This window comes from Colletotrichum jinshuiense, chromosome 2 (genome assembly GCF_051148585.1).
Source record: "Colletotrichum jinshuiense chromosome 2, complete sequence".
Taxonomy (NCBI): domain Eukaryota; kingdom Fungi; phylum Ascomycota; class Sordariomycetes; order Glomerellales; family Glomerellaceae; genus Colletotrichum; species Colletotrichum jinshuiense.
The window spans coordinates 5,977,457-5,994,861 of record NC_139309.1 but is presented as its reverse complement, the minus strand read 5'-3'; the positions used below and the strand labels follow the sequence as shown (position 1 = coordinate 5,994,861).

At 56.5% G+C, this 17,405-nt stretch overlaps 3 protein-coding genes across 3 annotated transcripts; 1 reads left to right on the top strand and 2 right to left on the bottom strand.

Annotated features, from left to right (window-relative positions):
• Positions 1–199: 199 nt before the first annotated feature.
• On the bottom strand, positions 200–1,876 carry EsH8_II_001560 (uncharacterized protein; the record flags this gene model as incomplete). The annotated part of the gene is made up of 1 exon (XM_083264858.1): positions 200–1,876. The coding sequence occupies one exon, from the start codon at positions 1,874–1,876 to the stop codon at positions 200–202; it is 1,677 nt and encodes a 558-aa protein (XP_083122180.1).
• Positions 1,877–10,580: 8,704 nt separating this feature from the next.
• Positions 10,581–12,070, top strand: EsH8_II_001559 (GPI-anchor transamidase GPI18; the record flags this gene model as incomplete). The annotated part of the gene is made up of 2 exons (XM_083264857.1): positions 10,581–11,470; positions 11,653–12,070. The coding sequence occupies 2 exons, from the start codon at positions 10,581–10,583 to the stop codon at positions 12,068–12,070; spliced, it is 1,308 nt and encodes a 435-aa protein (XP_083122179.1).
• A 1,107-nt stretch (positions 12,071–13,177) lies between these two features.
• EsH8_II_001558 (retropepsin-like aspartic protease) lies at positions 13,178–15,814 on the bottom strand (the record flags this gene model as incomplete). The annotated part of the gene is made up of 3 exons (XM_083264856.1): positions 13,178–13,494; positions 13,551–14,749; positions 14,823–15,814. The coding sequence occupies 3 exons, from the start codon at positions 15,812–15,814 to the stop codon at positions 13,178–13,180; spliced, it is 2,508 nt and encodes an 835-aa protein (XP_083122178.1).
• Positions 15,815–17,405: the final 1,591 nt, after the last annotated feature.

Here is a 17,405-nt window from a genome sequence, read left to right as displayed (position 1 = left end):
CTGTCCGCCGTGCCAAGTGCACGTAGAATGGTATCAAATTCCTGAATCTCTGGGTATACCTATGCTGGGTGATAATAATACAACTACAAATAAATGGTCTGCTGGTTGTTCTGCCAGCTCTGGGTCCTGTTTCGCGTTTATGCGCCTGTTTTCGTATGTGCCTTTTTTTTCTTCTTGTTCTTCCTTATTTCATATTTCTTTATGCAACGACTCCCTTGCGTGACGTGAGGCGGTGCCCCCAATCACGAATCCTTCGGGTGAAGCTCCTCTTGATGGCAGGCGGCTCGAGGGCCTTTTCTAGACCTCCCATATCGTCCGTCTCAACGGCGTTGTCAGAGGTTACCGCCTCGACGCCTAGCTTGGTCTGCCGCCGGTGCATGAAAGCTGCTCCTGATGATAACGCTCTCTTGGGCAATACCGTGGCCAGCTGGTTCGTAGCTTGCTGTTGCGCCAAAGGAGGCGAGGCAACCTGGCTCAGCTCCGACGTCGTCACCGGGAAGGTGGAGGCTCGCGTCTGGCAACTGCTGCCGCTGAAGGTACGTGAGTTCGCGGGTCGCGGGTTGGCACCGGCTGGTGTCGACAGCGTCGATGCCCAGCCTTGGCCGTGGCGGAGTGAGACCCAGACGGAGGTGACGGTGATGAGAATGCGGGTCGCTTCGTCGACGGGGTGGGTTTCTCGCTCGGTAGTTGCGAAGGCCGTTGAAGCGGGAGAGGAGGGCTCGTTGTCGCCACTGAGATCCATGCTAAAGGGTCGAGTTGGGGGATAGCGGCCGGATGACTGCGTGACGGTTGTGTAGTTGTCGAGGATCTCGAGGTTTGTCGGCGTCAGAGTTGCCATGACGGGATGGCGTCGAAGCTGGGGATCGAGGATGCTGAAGGTGAACTTGTAATCCGAGGGAGACGGCGCTGCCGATACGGCGCTGCAGGTGGCAGTGGATAGCGGTCTGGCGTTGCGTCGGACCCATCTCGCCGTCGTGGTCTGCCCCGCCTCGTTGATGTGTACAAAGTCGTATGATCCGTTGCTCGTAGGGCTGGCCGTCCAAACCGAGCCGTCAGCAAGCACAATCTCGACCTGGTCGGTGGATTCCCTCCGCTCGCCTTCCCGGCGCGGCGCAATCGGAGAGATGACGGCCACCAAGTCCCGCTTGTCGAGGTCCTTCTCGTCGCCGTCGGAGTCGTCGTCGGGAGCGTCGTAATCCTCACTCCTGGCCAGAATGAGGCCGTTCATGCCCAGCTGCCCCTTGACCCTGAACATCTTGGGAAATCGTCGCGCCAGGCGAGGGAGGATGACTGTGCCGGCAATCATGCTTGAAGGGAGAACGTCGATGGCCGGCATCGGTCGCTTGTCGGTGGATAATTGTTGCAGTTGAAGGAGGAGACGGGGTCGTATTTGGACGAAGCGTCGCTGTTTCGTGCGGAGCTTGGGTGGCGGGTAGGCCAGAAGATAGTTGGCGCATTGCCTCGCAGCTCTTCTCGATCTCTTGGACCTCTTGACTGTGCTGGTGTCACTCGGTTCCGATACCAGGCTGCCTTCGTCCTCGCTGACGCCGTCGAGGACGTGCGTCTCCTCGCCCACCACCGTGGGCTCTTCCTCGAAGCGCACGACGAGGTCCTTTCGCGGCAGATACTCGGAAACTGGTCGGTTTCTACGCACGCTCGGGCGGGGAGAGGGCGACGGCCCTTGCAGCGACAGACGGCGGCTAGCACGCGGGGGTGCGGTTTGGACGTCGTCGGCGGATATGGAGTGTCGCGGAAGCGGCGACGGCCCCAACGAGGAGCGGAGGAGCATTCGCCTTCGCGCAGGCTGCGGGCCATTTGCTGGTTGTTTGTTGGAGTATTCATGCCCATGCAGGCTGGCGCCCGAATGGAGAAACATAATGACGACTATCTGGATTCGAGCGAGACTGGTGTTGAAGTCATGGAGGCAATTGGATCGCAATTACTTCCGACGCTGTATTCTCGAAGGACGCTGCAGTCTTTGGTAGGTTCACCGCGTTGTCCAAGCGAGATGCAGCAGCGTCGCAGGCAGAGGTAGGGAGGGTGCGGTTACTCTGCTCAGCCGGTCGGGTCCCGCTGCAGGTAAGTGGTTTAATACTGAAAAGCCGTCACACTGTAACAAGGTGCGGCCGAAGCTTGATGTATGGCTGCCGCTGCCAAGACACACAACAGTCTGGTCGACACGACGACACACTGGGCGGATGCGGCGGGGCGTTGAGTGAGGCGGACAGGAGAACAAAGAACGGGGGGAGAAAAAGATGATTCCCAGAATATTTAGGAGGAAATGAGGGTCCTACAAGTAAAGCATCTAGTGTCAGCCCAGAGACTTTCTCCGTTGAGGCTCAGCGAGCTATCCTATATTTGACGGGGGTGGAGGGTCCATGGCTTTAATGGCTTGACAGGCGTGACTCGCAAGGGGTCACAGTGGTCCCACGACCCAGTGGTGGACACCCGAGAGCGCGGGATGGGCTGAGCTGATGTGATTTGGGAGCGAAGAGAAAGCGAATAAAAAAAAGGCTTACTGTACTGGATGGGTGAATGGGCAAAGAGCGTTCTGTGCCCAATAGGATCGTGGGCCGATGCGAAGGGTGGTTGATTGACCAGGGAGAAGCGGTGGTGGTTTGCCGGGCTGGATCGAGCAGGTCGAGGAAGCTTCACCGCAACAAAGTTGGACGATATTGGAACGGTGGAACAGACGATGGAGAGGGCGAGAGAGTGATTTCGCGGTGGGCGGTAGGTTGAATGGCGTTGTCGTTATCGGGCGTGGTCGTGGTCGTTGAGTATGAATGTACGGTGTAGGGCGTCTGCGTCTGCGTCTGGGCTGGCGAGGGGTCGGAAACTTGGATAATGTTGGAGAAAAGTCGTCGTGGAAGAGAGGTGGCCGCCAGGGTCCAGATGTATGGAAAGTCAAGGGTAAAAGAGAATAGCAAGGGTAGCTAGAGGTAAGGTTGGCAGGCAGGTGTAGGTACACGCCGTCGGTACCGGTAGAGCTAGAGTACAAGAGTACGAGGGAAGGCGCGAGAGCGTGACGTGTGGAAGTCGACCCGAGGGACGGAGCCGGAAAGGATGATATCAGACCTCGCTCGTCCTTTCTTTTGGAGAAGGGGGGGGCGTGAGACGGGAGAGTGTGTTTGTATTTGTGTGCCGCCTTTTGTGGGTGGAGGGATTCCCTGTCTTCTGTCTTGGAGCGCAGTTGCAATGCAGCGGAAACCCGGGCTCGCAGGTGCAGTGGTCGCTTCTTGGTACGTACACTAACTGCACAGCCAGGTGCTTACGTTAGAAGGGGGGGGAAAGTAGTGTGGAGGGTGGGTGCGGAAAAAAAAGGCTACCTCTGGGGCAGGAACAGGAACAGGAGCAGGGCGAACCAGTCTGCCAGAGGAAGAGAAAAAGGGATAGATGGGGAAAGAAAGGGAGAGAGAGAGATGATGATGGGCAGGAGTTGAAGATGTGTGAGAGAAAATAAGAAAGGGAGAGGGGGGAAGGCAGAGAGGGGAATGGATTCATGAATGAATGAATGAAAGAAATGGGCAAGTGGGAAAAAGGTACGGGTCACTTGGTGGGTGCCAGGCAGCGGAGAAAGGTACCACCTGGCAGATGGATGCTCATACCTTTTGGGAAAGCGACGAGGATGGCCGACGAATCCTGGAATCCTAAATGACTGAATGAGGAGGGAGGGATGAGGGATGAGGGGTGGGCAGGAGGGCGGTGCGGCCGTCGCTGCTGCTTTCTGAGTTTGGGGGGGTAAATTCCGAGCAAGTGGGTGCTGTGCTGCGATGCGCTGTGCTGTGTACAGCGTAGTATGCTGGATGCTGTGTGCTGTGTGCTGTTTGCTGTGCTCCCTCTCACTCCGACTTTCACTCTGTCGCCCTCTGCTTTACTGTGCTGCTTTCTGTGGTGTTGTAGGTAGTGTAGTATCCGTACTGGAATGGCATCTGCATCCATCATCCATCTGCGCAGCGCCGACGTGGGTGCTGCGAGGTAAATATGAAGGCACCTGTCCCGTCCTGTCCCGTCCTTCCTGCCCTGCGCTGCCCATCGGCCGGTACCTGCGGTGTGCGAGATGCCCAGGCCATGTACGGTATCCGTACCACACACGCATTAATTACGCTGCACGCACTATACCGCACTACATGGCAGGTGCGTACATATACGTACACTACATACGTACTCCGCACAGGCACCAGTGATGGGCGGTACGTACCGGTCTCCACCGCTGCCCGCCCGGGCATGGAGGCACGAATCCCTCCGCCAGGTACCTCGAATCGGAAATCCAGGGGAAGCATCGTGGAAGCCTCTCCATTCGCATGGAGGTGATCGGGACACCGACTCCGAACCGACCAGGGTGCCCAGCAGCAACACCTGGGGCGGGCGATTCGTTGAATTGCAATGGCCATGGGTGTCCGTATGGGGTGTCCGCCCGTTAGTTAGTGTATTCACACACCACACTGCGCTGCTGCTCTGCACTAATCAATACACTATACTACCAAGTTGTCCACTGCTGTACTGCACTAGGCCCCTAGGACGATAGTGGTGCAGAGCGAGCGAAGAACCACCGCGCCTGGTGGACTCGGTCGGGATGAGGGATGAAGTCATGTTGTTTTTCATGTTATTTTAGTACTGCATCATCCCCTTCCTGCTTCTTGTTCCTCTTTTTTTCTTCTGTCCCACTTCCCCAATTGCCCCCACTCCGCTCTTGTCTTGTCCATGTCCATGTGCCACTAGCAAACACCAGCAAAATATGACCAGAGTTGTGCCGTGCCACCTCTTCTTGCCTTAGTGCGAACTGCGTAGTGTAGTGTAGTCGCGTCTGCGCCAAAGCACCTTAATTGCTTAGCTGCCTTTTTTTCACACACGGTCGTTACGTCGGCGGGATTCGACCTGGACCCATCCGTCGTCTTCGCTAGGACGCTAGGAATCTGCCGTCCTGTCCTGTCCTGCCAGTCCCGCCTTTCGTGCCTCTCTTCTGTGCCTGTCCTGTCCTATGCCTCCGCAGCATAGCATTGTTGAGCTCTTACGTCCCATGTCGCGGTGCACATGTCCACAGCTCAGAATCCACCCTCGCAGCGCCTCGCAGAGTCCGACAACTCTCAAGGGAGTCGATCGTCGGACTCGAGGGAAATCAACAATGGGGGACACCGTTGTCGCCTCCACTTCATCTCCCCATCGGCTCGTCGGCGAACTGCGACACCCCAGATCGGACGGACGGGGGGTTTCCCTCGATGCCGACGTTGCGTCCCAGGTCCGACCTGCTTTCCACTGCCAAATACGGATAATCACTCACGTCCTCTCTGCTTCTCCTCCTGCATCTCCCGCGAGAGCTGGAGCCACATCAGAGCCCCTCCAACCCCCCCACTCGCATGCCCGTGTCAGAAGCTTCTGTGCGCTGTGTGCTGTGCCGCATTGCGCTGTGTCCTGCCCCCCCGCTGCTGCAACCACAACTGTTGCGCTGTGCAGGCGGGAGATTGCAGCAGCTTTACCCACGGACGCAGCGACGGACTAAAATTTTCAATGGAAGAAGGAGAAAGAAAGAAATCCTCCCTACCCATCCCGAAAAAGAATGCGGAACTATTGTTTGATGGATCTTGCCCTCAATGGCCCTCCCGTCCTCTCGGTGGCTGCCCAGTCTGATCTCGATCTCCTCTTCCGTTACGAATCAATGTCTTTGGTTTTGCCGCCCCAATATAGCACGGCCGCCGCGAGGGAGATGCATGTCCGGCAGGCGTGTTGACGCTAGATCGTCCTGTTTCTGTTCCCGTTTTTTTTTATTTCATTTCATCAGCTGGGGGTGACCATGGCGACGTTGCTATATTGGGGCCATCTGCTTGACACCAGCCAGGTACGCGTTTCTCTCCATCCGCCCTCCGCGGAAAGGGATATCCCGAATGCGGCCAAATCAAACCGAGTGCTGGCAAGACGGTTGTTACGCAGGGGGCTGCCTTGCGATGCGCCGACGAGAGAGTCGATTTCATGTTAGCCAGCGCGCCACGGCGGGAATGAAACCAGGAGGACTCCTTTCAGCCCCCGTTTGCTGCCCGTCGCTTTTGTTATTTGCTGATCCGGGCCGCCGCTCGTCTCTCTGATTCCCCGACGGACGCACCAAACCCAAAACCGTCAGGCCACTTTTTGGAGACCACCACGGCCAGTCGAGATTCGCCGCGCCCGTCAAAGGACTATGATAGGCGGGTGTCAGTCAGGTGCTCAGACTGCGATCCGGATTACTGGAGAGCCCTTCAAGCCCTGGAAATGTGCCACTACCCCGATCGGCCACTAGTGTAGGCAAACAAACACTCGGGGCTGCAGCTCGCGTGGTGTGTGTGGTGGGTTCGCACTCGGATTGGGCGGGCGGGTAGCTCGGGACTCCCTTGCAACTTCATTTAGCAGGGTACGAGGTACGAGGGGGTTACCATCGTCCTTTTGACAAAGGATTTGCGAAGGGGTGGCCTCGGCAGTCCAACATGGTCAAGCCACAACGTTCCCAAACCTGTGCGAACCTCATTTGCGGCTGGCGGGCTCTCTCTCTGCGCTGTGCTGATGGAGGATTCGCCGTCCTTACTGCACCCTATAATTACTCCCACGATGACATTCCCAACCGGCCTAATGCTGAGGTGGCTGTTCGTCCGTCCGCTGGCTGACACTGGGGTTGCTAGTGGCCTGCCGAGCGTTGACTTGGACTGGGCCAACAACGTCGGTAGCGCTGCCACGCTGCCAACAGCTCAGTCCAGGGTGTGGGATGGAGGATGGGCGATGTGCCGTGGACGACGGGCGCCATCACGGGTGGAGGTAGATGGAGTGTTGGGTTTTCCAGTCGCAGTCACCCCGTGAGACGTCTCGACCCGACAGGCCGTCTTAGATCAGGCCGCCCAGTCATGGGTGTATGGACATCCGTAACCTGGCGCGCCTGGCAAACTCAAAAATGTCTCCAAGGCTGCTCTAGCCGGCGACACGTCGCAATTAGGCCGTCGGCGTATGCAGCCAAAGACAGCCAAACTTGGCGACATGTGGAAGGCGAAATGTTTCGATTCCCAGCGCCTTTTCACGGCAGTTATCGACACGATTGCGCAAGTTTTGGATCGTTCGACTGACGATGATAGGCGCCGTTCCTCTGGGCACTGGATGTCGCCTTCAACATTTCAATGGCACTTGCTCCATCCGAGAGCCAGTCAGAGTCATGCCTTGCCAACGTGCCACCAAGGAAACCACCCGGGGGCTGGTCAAAACAGATAAGAGGGGGGGGAGCCGGGCTGTCCCGCCCGCGCTTGGCGAATGCGAGAATGAAGGCGAATGCGCGTGGTGGTCTCGAAGTCGATTCCCATTACGATATTGGGGGGACTGTGGTCCTTCAACGCCCGCTTGATTCGTTCGTATGTGACGCTGCGATGCAACATCGACACCTGCATTCCGATCGTCGAATACCGACTCAAGATTTCAAGACAATTCCAGATATGCAACGGCGGTGAAGTGCAAAATACGTACTGTGTCTCTGTCTCTCCGCGTATGTCTCTCTCTGTCCGTCTCTTTATCTCCTTATCTCTTTCTATCTACGGCCAAGGCTTGTGGAAGAGATGGACGAGTGAGGAAAACAAAAGGCGCCATCTGCAAGGAGGCAACCTAGAGGGAGAGAGTGCGAACTAACCTCCGTGGCTGCTGCAAAGTGAGTGGTGATGGGCGTACTGACGGCGGCCGATGGTCAGCCCCAAGCCACCAATTGAGTCCTCTCTGCCTTGCCCTGCTCAAGGGTATTTGGGGGATTAGTAGCGTATGAATCCAGCCTTGTCATCTTCGCTGGAGTGGGATTCCGCAAACAAACTGCGGCTGTCAGCACAAGAGTTCGCCATGATCTCCGGTGCCATTACTGAGAGGATGGTCACTTGACGGTATCAGCGCCCTGTGGTGGTGTGGGTGGTGGGTGGGTTGAGAGCTTTGGGCACAAGACACTCAATGTGAGGTTCACGCCGGTAGCAAGGACAGGCGCCGATCGCCAGCCTCTGTCCGTCGGCGCTGGAGGGTGTCGGTGCTGTATCCGAGTACCATTAACCTCGCATGTCCCGATTCGGAGAATTGTGAAGCAAGGCACTTCTGGCAGCAGAGAAACGGGCGGGACGTGAGAGGAGGTCCAGACGCAGCGACCAATCCGGTGGCTGCCAGTGGTGCCGAACAGACATAGACTACATTGGCAAACCCGATGACGTTTCTCGTTGCCGTTAGGCCCTTCGGGACCATGGGTACGAAGCTTAAACGGAGACTGGTCGCGTCTCTTGGTCGTCTCAGCCGGGACGTCGAGGACGGAACGAGGTTGCAGAGGTCAGACGAAAAGTTGGGTGGTTTAGCCTCCCGGGCGACAACGGGCGGCGGGGACCATACGAAACGAAACAATGCACGATTTGATTTCGATGGCGTTCGTTCCAATGTGTAATTCACAATCTTTTGTGCCTTAGCATGCATCCTACACACTTTGCAGCACAAGGTGACTTTGGGAGCTCGGAAGATGCATTCCAGGCATGAGTTTAAGCTGCCGCGCCTGCCTGTATGGTAAATCCCCCCCACTGCTCGGCAAGACAAGCCCGACAAGGCAAGCCAGGTGGGCAGATACCTAGATGGCTGGGCAAGAAGGTGGGTTCCAATTCGGAGAAGCCGTGGCAAGGGAAAGAGACACAGGGGGCCCGGCATCGTGGTGCCCTCCGCTCCGATGCCGGTTTGTTTGCTTGGGCTCGGGCCCGACTTGCCCTTCCTGACTCTTTCCTGCCACTGTTGCACTACCTACGGTGCCTTCCACTCCGGGGCGGAATGTTGCGGGAAATCACCATCACCGCTTCCCCCTTCCTCCCCCCTCCGGCAACGAGGTACCTAGTTGGCAGATAAGCAAGGTGGCGTTGGGCAGGCAGGCATCTCTTCTGCGCCCTTTCTCTGTTTCTCGCCGTCTTTCCGTCTCTCTCTCTCCCTCCCTTGCTCTTCACGTGACAGGCTTGGGCTGTCATGTGCAGCGGTCTTAGCCGCCTCATTTCTTGCCGAATCCCCCCTTCTCACTTGTCATATCCTGACCTGCAGACAGACTCAGACTTGCACATGCTTCGTCCAACCTCTGGGCTGATCTACGCTACATACATACGATGCACTAATACACGGCAAGGTGTAAGGTGACAGGAAATCTGGACCAAGCCGCCATACCCACTCTCTCTGTCCACCCATTCATGACCCGTCCCGTCGGCGCTGCAGCGGATCTACCGGGAGTTGGTGGCTCACCTGCATCCTTAGCCCAACTCTCTCCATCGAGGGGGCTCCTGGCAGTGGCCAGCCTGATCATTTTGCTAGCGTACACACACAGCGAGCACATGGTAGCCTGTTGCTCGATTGCAAGTGGGCTGGATGGAAAATGGGCTGCATCGCATCGAGGGAGGAGAGGGATGCAACACACGCAGCCCAGCGGTGAGCATGCGCCCGTCCGGATGTGGTGTAGACCATCTGGTAATCTTGGCATTGCTCTCCGCGGCCATGAATGGACCGGGCTGTGTTTGTGCTTGAGCATCTCAAAATGAGGTTCCCCTCCTCTTGGCCTCACTAGCCACCAGTTCGGAATGCATTTCATGGAATTTCAGGGGCCAGGTGAAGCACGGGGCGGCAGATTCAGGGGACGGGACCTCCTGTAGGAGCCCCCCAGTTCGATTCGACAGCCCTGGGCGGGACCTGTTCAGGGGACAGCCCCGAGACTTCGCCACAGCACATTGGCCCTGGCGCGGCCAAATTGCGCTGGACGGGGGGAGCGAGCTGGAGAGTCAGAGTCGAATGCCTCAGGGGAGCTTCAAGGAGCTCCAAGGAGGATCTTTCAATGCCTGGGAGCTGGGAGAGAGGGGCAAGGAGGCTGGAATTAAGTGGCCCCTGAGGGGTTCATCCACTGATTTCCACTCATTTCAATCCTGGTCGAATACACTAAATACGGATACACGTCCAAGCTGTTTGGAATCCACAATCTGCGGCTCTTCCCCTGGCGGAAGAACGCTTGGAACGCTTCGAGGGAGAAAAGGGAAAGGGCTGAAAAATTAGGGACGGACGAGGGAAAAAAAATATCCTCGCCCACATGGACAGTTGGATCGAGACCCGCCCGCAGTGAACCTACCCCGAACTCCGGCTCGGCGGACAAGACTAATCACTACCTGCCTTATGTAACAAAAAACAACAAAAAAACGGGTTAGCCAGGAAATACTGAGCACCGGGGTCCGCGTCGAATTTGCCCCGAGCGCCGCCGTACACCGGCTCCACCGACTCACCGACGCACGCCGCCCAATTACCAATTGGCCATCTGGCACCGCTGGTCCCCGGCGCGGCGAAAGAAACAACTCCGATAACCTTGTAGCAACCAACGCCACGCGACCGACGCCATCTCAGGGTCCATCCACCTGTGATACTCCCAAGGAAGAAAGAAAAAAACTCGTCTTGGTCATCTTTCGGTGGAGCCTTCAGTTTTTTTTTCTCTTGTGGAATTGCCTGCCGCCCGCCCGCCAAGCGTCCTCCACCCGCGCGCTCTGGGTCTCGGCACGTCTCCCGCTCGTCGCGCTCCGCCAGGCAGTCTCGTCCGACGTCATCCAGCCATGCTATCCCGCCATGCCTCCCACCCGCGTCAGACCCTGATCGCGGCCTTCCTGGCCTGGAAGGCCCTCCTGCTGGCCGTCGCCCTGGGCAGCGCCGTGGCGCCCTCCTACGACACCTCGACCACCTTGATGCTCCAGCGCAACGAGTCGGACCTATCCATCGTCACCCGTCTCACGCGCTGGGACGCGCTCTACTTCACCCAGTCCGCCCGCCGAGGCTACCTGTTCGAGCAGGAGTGGGCTTTCAACGCGGGGCTGCCCACCATCGTGTCCGGCCTCGTAAGCCTTGCAAAGCTGCTAGGCCTCGAGGGCGACGACACCGGAGCGCTAGAGGGCGCCTTTTCCATTGCCGTCGCCCACGCCGCCCACCTGCTCGCGGCGCTCACGCTCCATGGCCTGACGCTGAAGCTCTTCTCCCGCCCGCGGCTGGCCTTCTTGGCCGCCCTGCTCCACGTCCTGTCCCCGGCCGGCCTCTTCCTCTCGGCGCCCTACGCTGAGAGCCTCTGCGCCTTCTTCTCCTTCGCAGGCTACCATGTCCTAGCATCCGCCTCTGGCGCGCCAAAGGGCTCTCTCCGCTGGACTGGCGCGCAGATTCTTGCCGGCGGCATATTTGGTCTCGCGACGGCCTCTCGATCCAACGGCCTCCTGAACGGCATCCCGTTCGCCGTCGAGTGCCTGCTGATACTGCCCCCGCTGCTCGCCAGCCCTACGAGCTTGAAAAACTTTGCGGCTCTGTTCGGACCAGTCGTCGGCGGGCTCTTTGTGGCGGCCGGCTCCGTCGTCCCACAGGCTCTGGCGTGGCTGCGATACTGTTCCGGCGCATCCGAGGCGCGCCCATGGTGCGCGAGGACCGTGCCCAGCATCTACACCTTTGTACAGGAACATTACTGGTAAGTACCCGCGCTTCTCCCAGCCCTATGTTGTTTCTTATTCCTCGCCCCTCCTCTCCCCTCCCCTCCCCTGCCCGACATGGTTGTCCTCGAGCGGTACTTGCGGAGATTTGATGTGGGAGGTCGGAATGTTGGTTTTCCTTGGTCTTCTGTCTGGCTTTGCTAATCACTGAGTCACGCAGGGGCGTTGGCCTGTTCCGCTACTGGACGCTATCGAATGTTCCTCTATTCATTCTTGCCGCGCCGATGCTAGGGTTGCTCATCGTGTCTGGGTGGGACGTGTTGAAGAGGCCGTCGGGATTGGCGCGGACTCCGACGGCCCCGGGGAAGCAGGGCGGTGACACGACGTCGACGCTGGTCTTCTCCATGGCGGCGTCCCAGGTCCTGCTGGCCGCCCTGGCGATCACGACGTACCACGTCCAGATAATCACCAGGATCTCGTCCGGGTACGCGGTGTGGTACTGGTGGGCTGCCGGGTGCCTCTTGGACGGCGGCGCCGACGGCAAGAGACGGGCCCTCGGCGCCAGGGTCGTGACATTTTCCATCCTGTACGCCATGATCCAGGGCGCGCTGTTTGCGTCGTTTCTGCCGCCTGCCTGAGATGCACAACCCGGGCCCAGCCGCCGTCGCGCATGGGGTCCCAGTTCTTTTTTCGAATAGAGTTTTTTTTTTCCTTCGCTTCTGCGGCTTGGTCCCATGATGAAATGTAAGCAAAGCCTTCTGATAGCAAAAGCGAGCTGCGGGATATGCGGTGCTAGCCAAGAAACGGCGATCTCGGATGGTCTGGAAAGCTTTTGGACCCTTTCTCCGGGACCCTTGTGTAACTTTTTTGCTGCAAGCCTCCAAAAGTAAATTCGAAGCCTTGCCGGACAAAGCGATGTCACCTCGGCGCGAGGAATGATGTCACGGCATAAGGGCGGCAGGTCGATGCATCTGTCATGTTGGCGCCAAGAGAACTTGATTTCCACAAACCACGCTCCGGTCCGTTCTCATGATTGAGTGCTGAATGTCAGATGACGGAACGCTGTTCCTGCGGAATCGCAGCTGGCCACGCCGTGGTTGGTGCTTGGGACGAACTGTGAACGTGACGAAGGGTGGTGACACGCGCAGATGATGTTGCCGATGGGAAATAACAAGAGGGTTAGTCATGATTATGAGAGCATTCGGGACTGTGACTGCAACTTGGTCAAGATGTAGGAGTAGCTAACGGGGCCGGGGTTGACGGGGGAGAACCGCAATGCTTGGTTTGGGGCGCAAGAGTGACAGGAATCACGCGGGCATTTGGCCCTTGAGCTCTCAGCTAAACGTTCGGCCGCCATTGTTTGGGTGGCCACTTGGATGCCCGTCTTGGAGCAGTTCACATTCATCTTCAACATGACTAGATCTCCTTGGATAGTAGCAATGACAGACCTTGAATTTCAGGATCCCATATAATAGGCGGTAGCTTGAATCTCGTCGTTTTGATGATGTGATACTTGCTGCCTGAAAACATGACCCGATCTGCTTTCCATGCTTTAATCATCCTCACTTGCAAGCAATGTAGATATCATTCGCCCGTCAGAGCGAATAAATGCATAGATGAAAACGTATTTGCGGATAGTATTTAAATCATGTCCAAGGTTTAGTACACATGTCTCATCCATTGCTCAGCCGAAATCCTGCAGAACGCCTTGCCCGCAGAATAACTTAGTCTCTCAACCGTACGCTTCATGGTTTGTTCCTCGGGTTCAGTCGCAGGCGCTGCAAAGGGACTGAAGTATCAAACTTCGCTCTCCACCTTGCGACGCGACTGCCGTTGCCCGGGCCTCCGCTAGGCAATGCCTGTCTTTGCTGGAGCGACTGCGACCCCCATTTCTCCCGATGCCTCTGCCGTGAAGCTTGCCACTCCCGCTGTCTCTCGGTTTCGCGTTGCCGGACCTCTTCCTTCTTGTCTTCGGGCAAGGCGGCTATCTCGTCTCGTATCTTGTCCCTCCTCGCTAGTTCCCTCTCGATCATGACCTCGTCAAAAGCATTGGGCGAGTTCACTACGACCAGTGTCAGTTTTGGGGCATTTCTTTCTCGTTATCTGAGCGACACTTACAGTCTTCTATGTACTCCTCTTCCAAGGCGTTCAGCGTGTCGCTATATCGGCCAATAAGGCGGATGTTACAGAAACGGGAGTTGTCTTCCTCCAACTCGGTGTCGACGAACCAGTCCCCGCACTTGGAGAAGACGTCGGAACCGAAGAGATACTCGTTGCTCAAGACAACATCAACACAAAGACCATCGAGCACGTAAAAGTCTCGCTTGGCGGTAACATCGCCCACTGTCCATGAAACGTCCCGTACAACGCCGCTGGTCAAGCAAGGCGTGCCATCGGCCAGCTCGACATTGAGCCAATGTTCCGCACTCCGATCGACGGAAAGACCCATTTCCCGAGCGTAGGAGTCGGAGATGAGCATGAGATCCGAGCCGGTGTCGGGCAGCGCCGCAGTCAACTTGCCGTTGAGAAACCCCGTCAGGCGTTGCGTTTCCCCGCCAATGAGTCTCAGGCGCAGCCCCCTCGGCGGCACCAGCCTGTTCTTGATCCGGCGGATGAATTTGGTGAACGTCTCCGTCATCTTGAGCAGCCGGTTGCCCAGGACGAGGTCGTGGACGCAACCCGGAAGGATCCAGCACTGGAGTAGGTGGTCCTCCCGCTCTCCGGCGAACCTCCATGGGACCTCCACCATGCCCGGCGACTGCACTTGCTTCTTGTTGGCGAGACTAATCTGCTTCTCGGTGCTAGCCGCTGGACTGAGGTTGAGATTCGATGCCATCTCGGGGGAGATGAAGCACATGTCCGCGCCGCTGTCGGGGAACGCTTCCATGGGCACCCCGCCCACGCTTCCTTCCACGAAGTAATGTGTCGACCAAGATGAACGGCTTTGGAAGCTACTTTTACGTTCCTCGAAGCGTATTGTGCTATTACCGTCATCATGCCCAGTTTTTGAGACGGGAGGGGTATATTTGGGCGACGTTAAAGCAGCATCGGTCACTGGTAACCGCGTGCGAGCCCCGTTAAGATGGGGATCAAAAAGCTCCAAGATGGATTCTCGAGCAGAGAGGAAGGGTTTAGGCACGGAAAGTGCCTTCGTATAGTGGAATAGCTGCTGTAGGGCATTTGGACGTGCCAGAATGGCGAGGTGGTGGTACAAGCGACCGGTGGTGGGTGCCTTATCACTCGCCTTGGAATACCAATGACGACTTACAGACGTCCACACCTCACGGTCCTTCAGATCATCATCTTCGATGGTCATTCTGTAAAAGTTACTAAAAGCTCAGGAGGTAGCCTAGAGAAAATCATGCGTGGAAGCCTGTTAGAATATCATACCTATAACGCCCAAGGTCGCCAAGGCACTCGATCCATGTATCTTCAAATGTCGGGACCGTTTCATATAGCAGCGCCATCATCGAGTATGCCAGGTAGATAAAGGTAAGCATATGCTCAAGCGATTTCGGGAGGCGGTGCCGTAAAAGCTCCAGAAACGAGTGGATGCCATGCCGCCACATTCTTGCAGGCATGGCATATTTGCTTGCTAACCGGCGCAGCGCGGGGCTTGCGGCCGGGTGCTGCGAAGCCAGAAAAAAATCGTGGTGCTCGTGTAGGAGCGTCCGGTGCAATGCGATCAGCGCTTGCCATTGCTCGTTGTTCAACTTCGGCTCACTTGTTGCGCCTTTTGCTTTGTCAACCTCGATGCACTTACTCTCCACCATAACGAGGCCTGCGTATATACCCTTGACCTCTGCCACCAGCTGCTCCTGCGTTATTGGCCTGGTCTCTGGTTGCTTGATAAGCACCTCCGTGTTTTCTGATTCTGACGGTCGAGGCCTGAAGGTGGCAGTTTGACTGCTGGTAGGTATTGGTGTGCGAGCTCGGCTTCGTTTTGCTTTCACGACTTCATCCTCGTTGTGTCTCTCGCGACTCCATTGAAACGATGGTCTCTTGGGAATTCGTTCTTTTTCAGGTTCGGGGGTTGGAGTATGGGAGTTCGTATGCCCAGGTGTTGATACCCTAGGGGACATTGAGGCATCGGGACGGCGACTTGGCAGGTCATCGTTGGGATTCCAGAGTTTGCTGGACTTCTGTGCAGGATCGCGCTGGAAATTCGAGTCGTCGGCCCTGAGTGTAAGCGATGCGGTATACGGAGCGCGAGCACGGCTTCGCTTGGGTGTAATGTCTTTCCTTCCATCGACGTCTTGTGGTGATCTCTCTTTTGCCGCCCTGCTCCTAAGGTATGTTGTAAATCGATGGTCAAGACCAAGAGTCGCTGATGTGCCTTGATACTCCCCATTATGGGCATGGTCACCTCGCGAATCGGACATGATGCCAACCGCTGGAATTTGCCCTGATGTGGAAATCATAAAATTGGCAGATCAGGACACCGGAATAGTACACCTTTTAGCTGTGCAAATTAGTTGAAGTGATAGGAGGGATGAAGCGCTGCCCCCCACAGCAGTCGGGCTGTGCAGACGGGCTCTAGCGTTCTACTCGGTGAGACAGTGATACAACCCTCCAATCGCTGCATCTACATGCAGTACGAGTACGCCACGTCAGACTGGGGTGGAAAAGCCAACAAATGACAACGCTGCTGCTGCCTGGGCTCCGAGACTGAGGCATGGAATCAATGCTACCTGGCGGACTGCGCCTGCTCTAGCTTCAGGCAAACTGGAAAAAAGAAATCACTGGTCAACGCAAGCTCTTATCGCGATCCCTTTTAAATCAGTTCGCCATTCTGAGCCGCCTTGCTTCGTGTTTGTCGTCGAGCAGCCACCACCCTCTCCAGTCCGTGAGTGGTAGCCGCGAGCGACAATGCGAGCCCAAAGGAGCCGCCCATCAAATCGAAAAGAAGGGTTTGCAAACGTTGCAAGATGGATGGCGCTTGACAACGACAATGAAACTTTTATATACCGTAAATTTGATGAGCTCGCCGCTCGCAACCTCTTGTATTTACAGTCCGAGTTGCTCGCACTCGAGAGCAGGCTCGCCAGCCTTGACGAACAAGACGTCAAAAGTGATGACATAGACTGGAAAGACGCCGTTAGAACGTGGGAGATTTTGGATGAACTACACTCTTCCAACAACCACGAGGCAAGAGTTCGCATGGAACTTATACTGGATATTCGTGCAAAGATCAAGGAATACCGTGCGTGCGCCACCTGAAGCACTGCATCTCTCAAGCAAACACTAATGTTGTTTAGACGAAGCATTATTGCTGCAGAATGAGATAGCTAAGCTGCGGCGGCCGAATAAACGCGTACTGAATGCCTTCAAGACGTGGTTTAAACAGCCATTCCCAGCCCTTGGTGGTCAAGCGAAAACGTTTCTAGATAACGCAGACGATCTCGTTGCTCTGAATACGACACAAGAGACTGATTATCTGTCGCAGTGCCTTCGACGGCATTGGCCGGCTCAAGTAGGCTTCCATCGAGACGATATTTACCGACTTCCAGCTAAACGTGTGCCAGGAAGAGTTATCCAGGGATGGATCGACTCGTATCGGACGATACAACGAAAAGTCAATTTCCCTGGCGGTTGCAATAATCAGCATCAGCATAGCCGCCATTCTTTTGGTCGGCTCCATAACTAGTCTTTATTTCGTCAACAACGACGGTGCCAAGCTCGGGATGGTTGCCGCTTTTACGGCCGCTTTCGCTGCGAGTATCGGCGCCATGACGAACGCACGACGGGCCGAGATATTCGGTGCCACTGCTGCGTAAGTTGAACCGCAATCCAAACCTATGCTCTTACTAACTCGGCCAAAGGTACGCTGCAGTGCTTGTGGTTTTCGTGAGCGGAGACATCTCAAATGAACCAAAACTGTCACGATAGTCAACAAGTCAAGCCGAGGAGGATCAAAACCCTTCTGCTTTACCTCATTGTCGGGCAAGCAGTTTGACAGAGAAAAAGTATAGA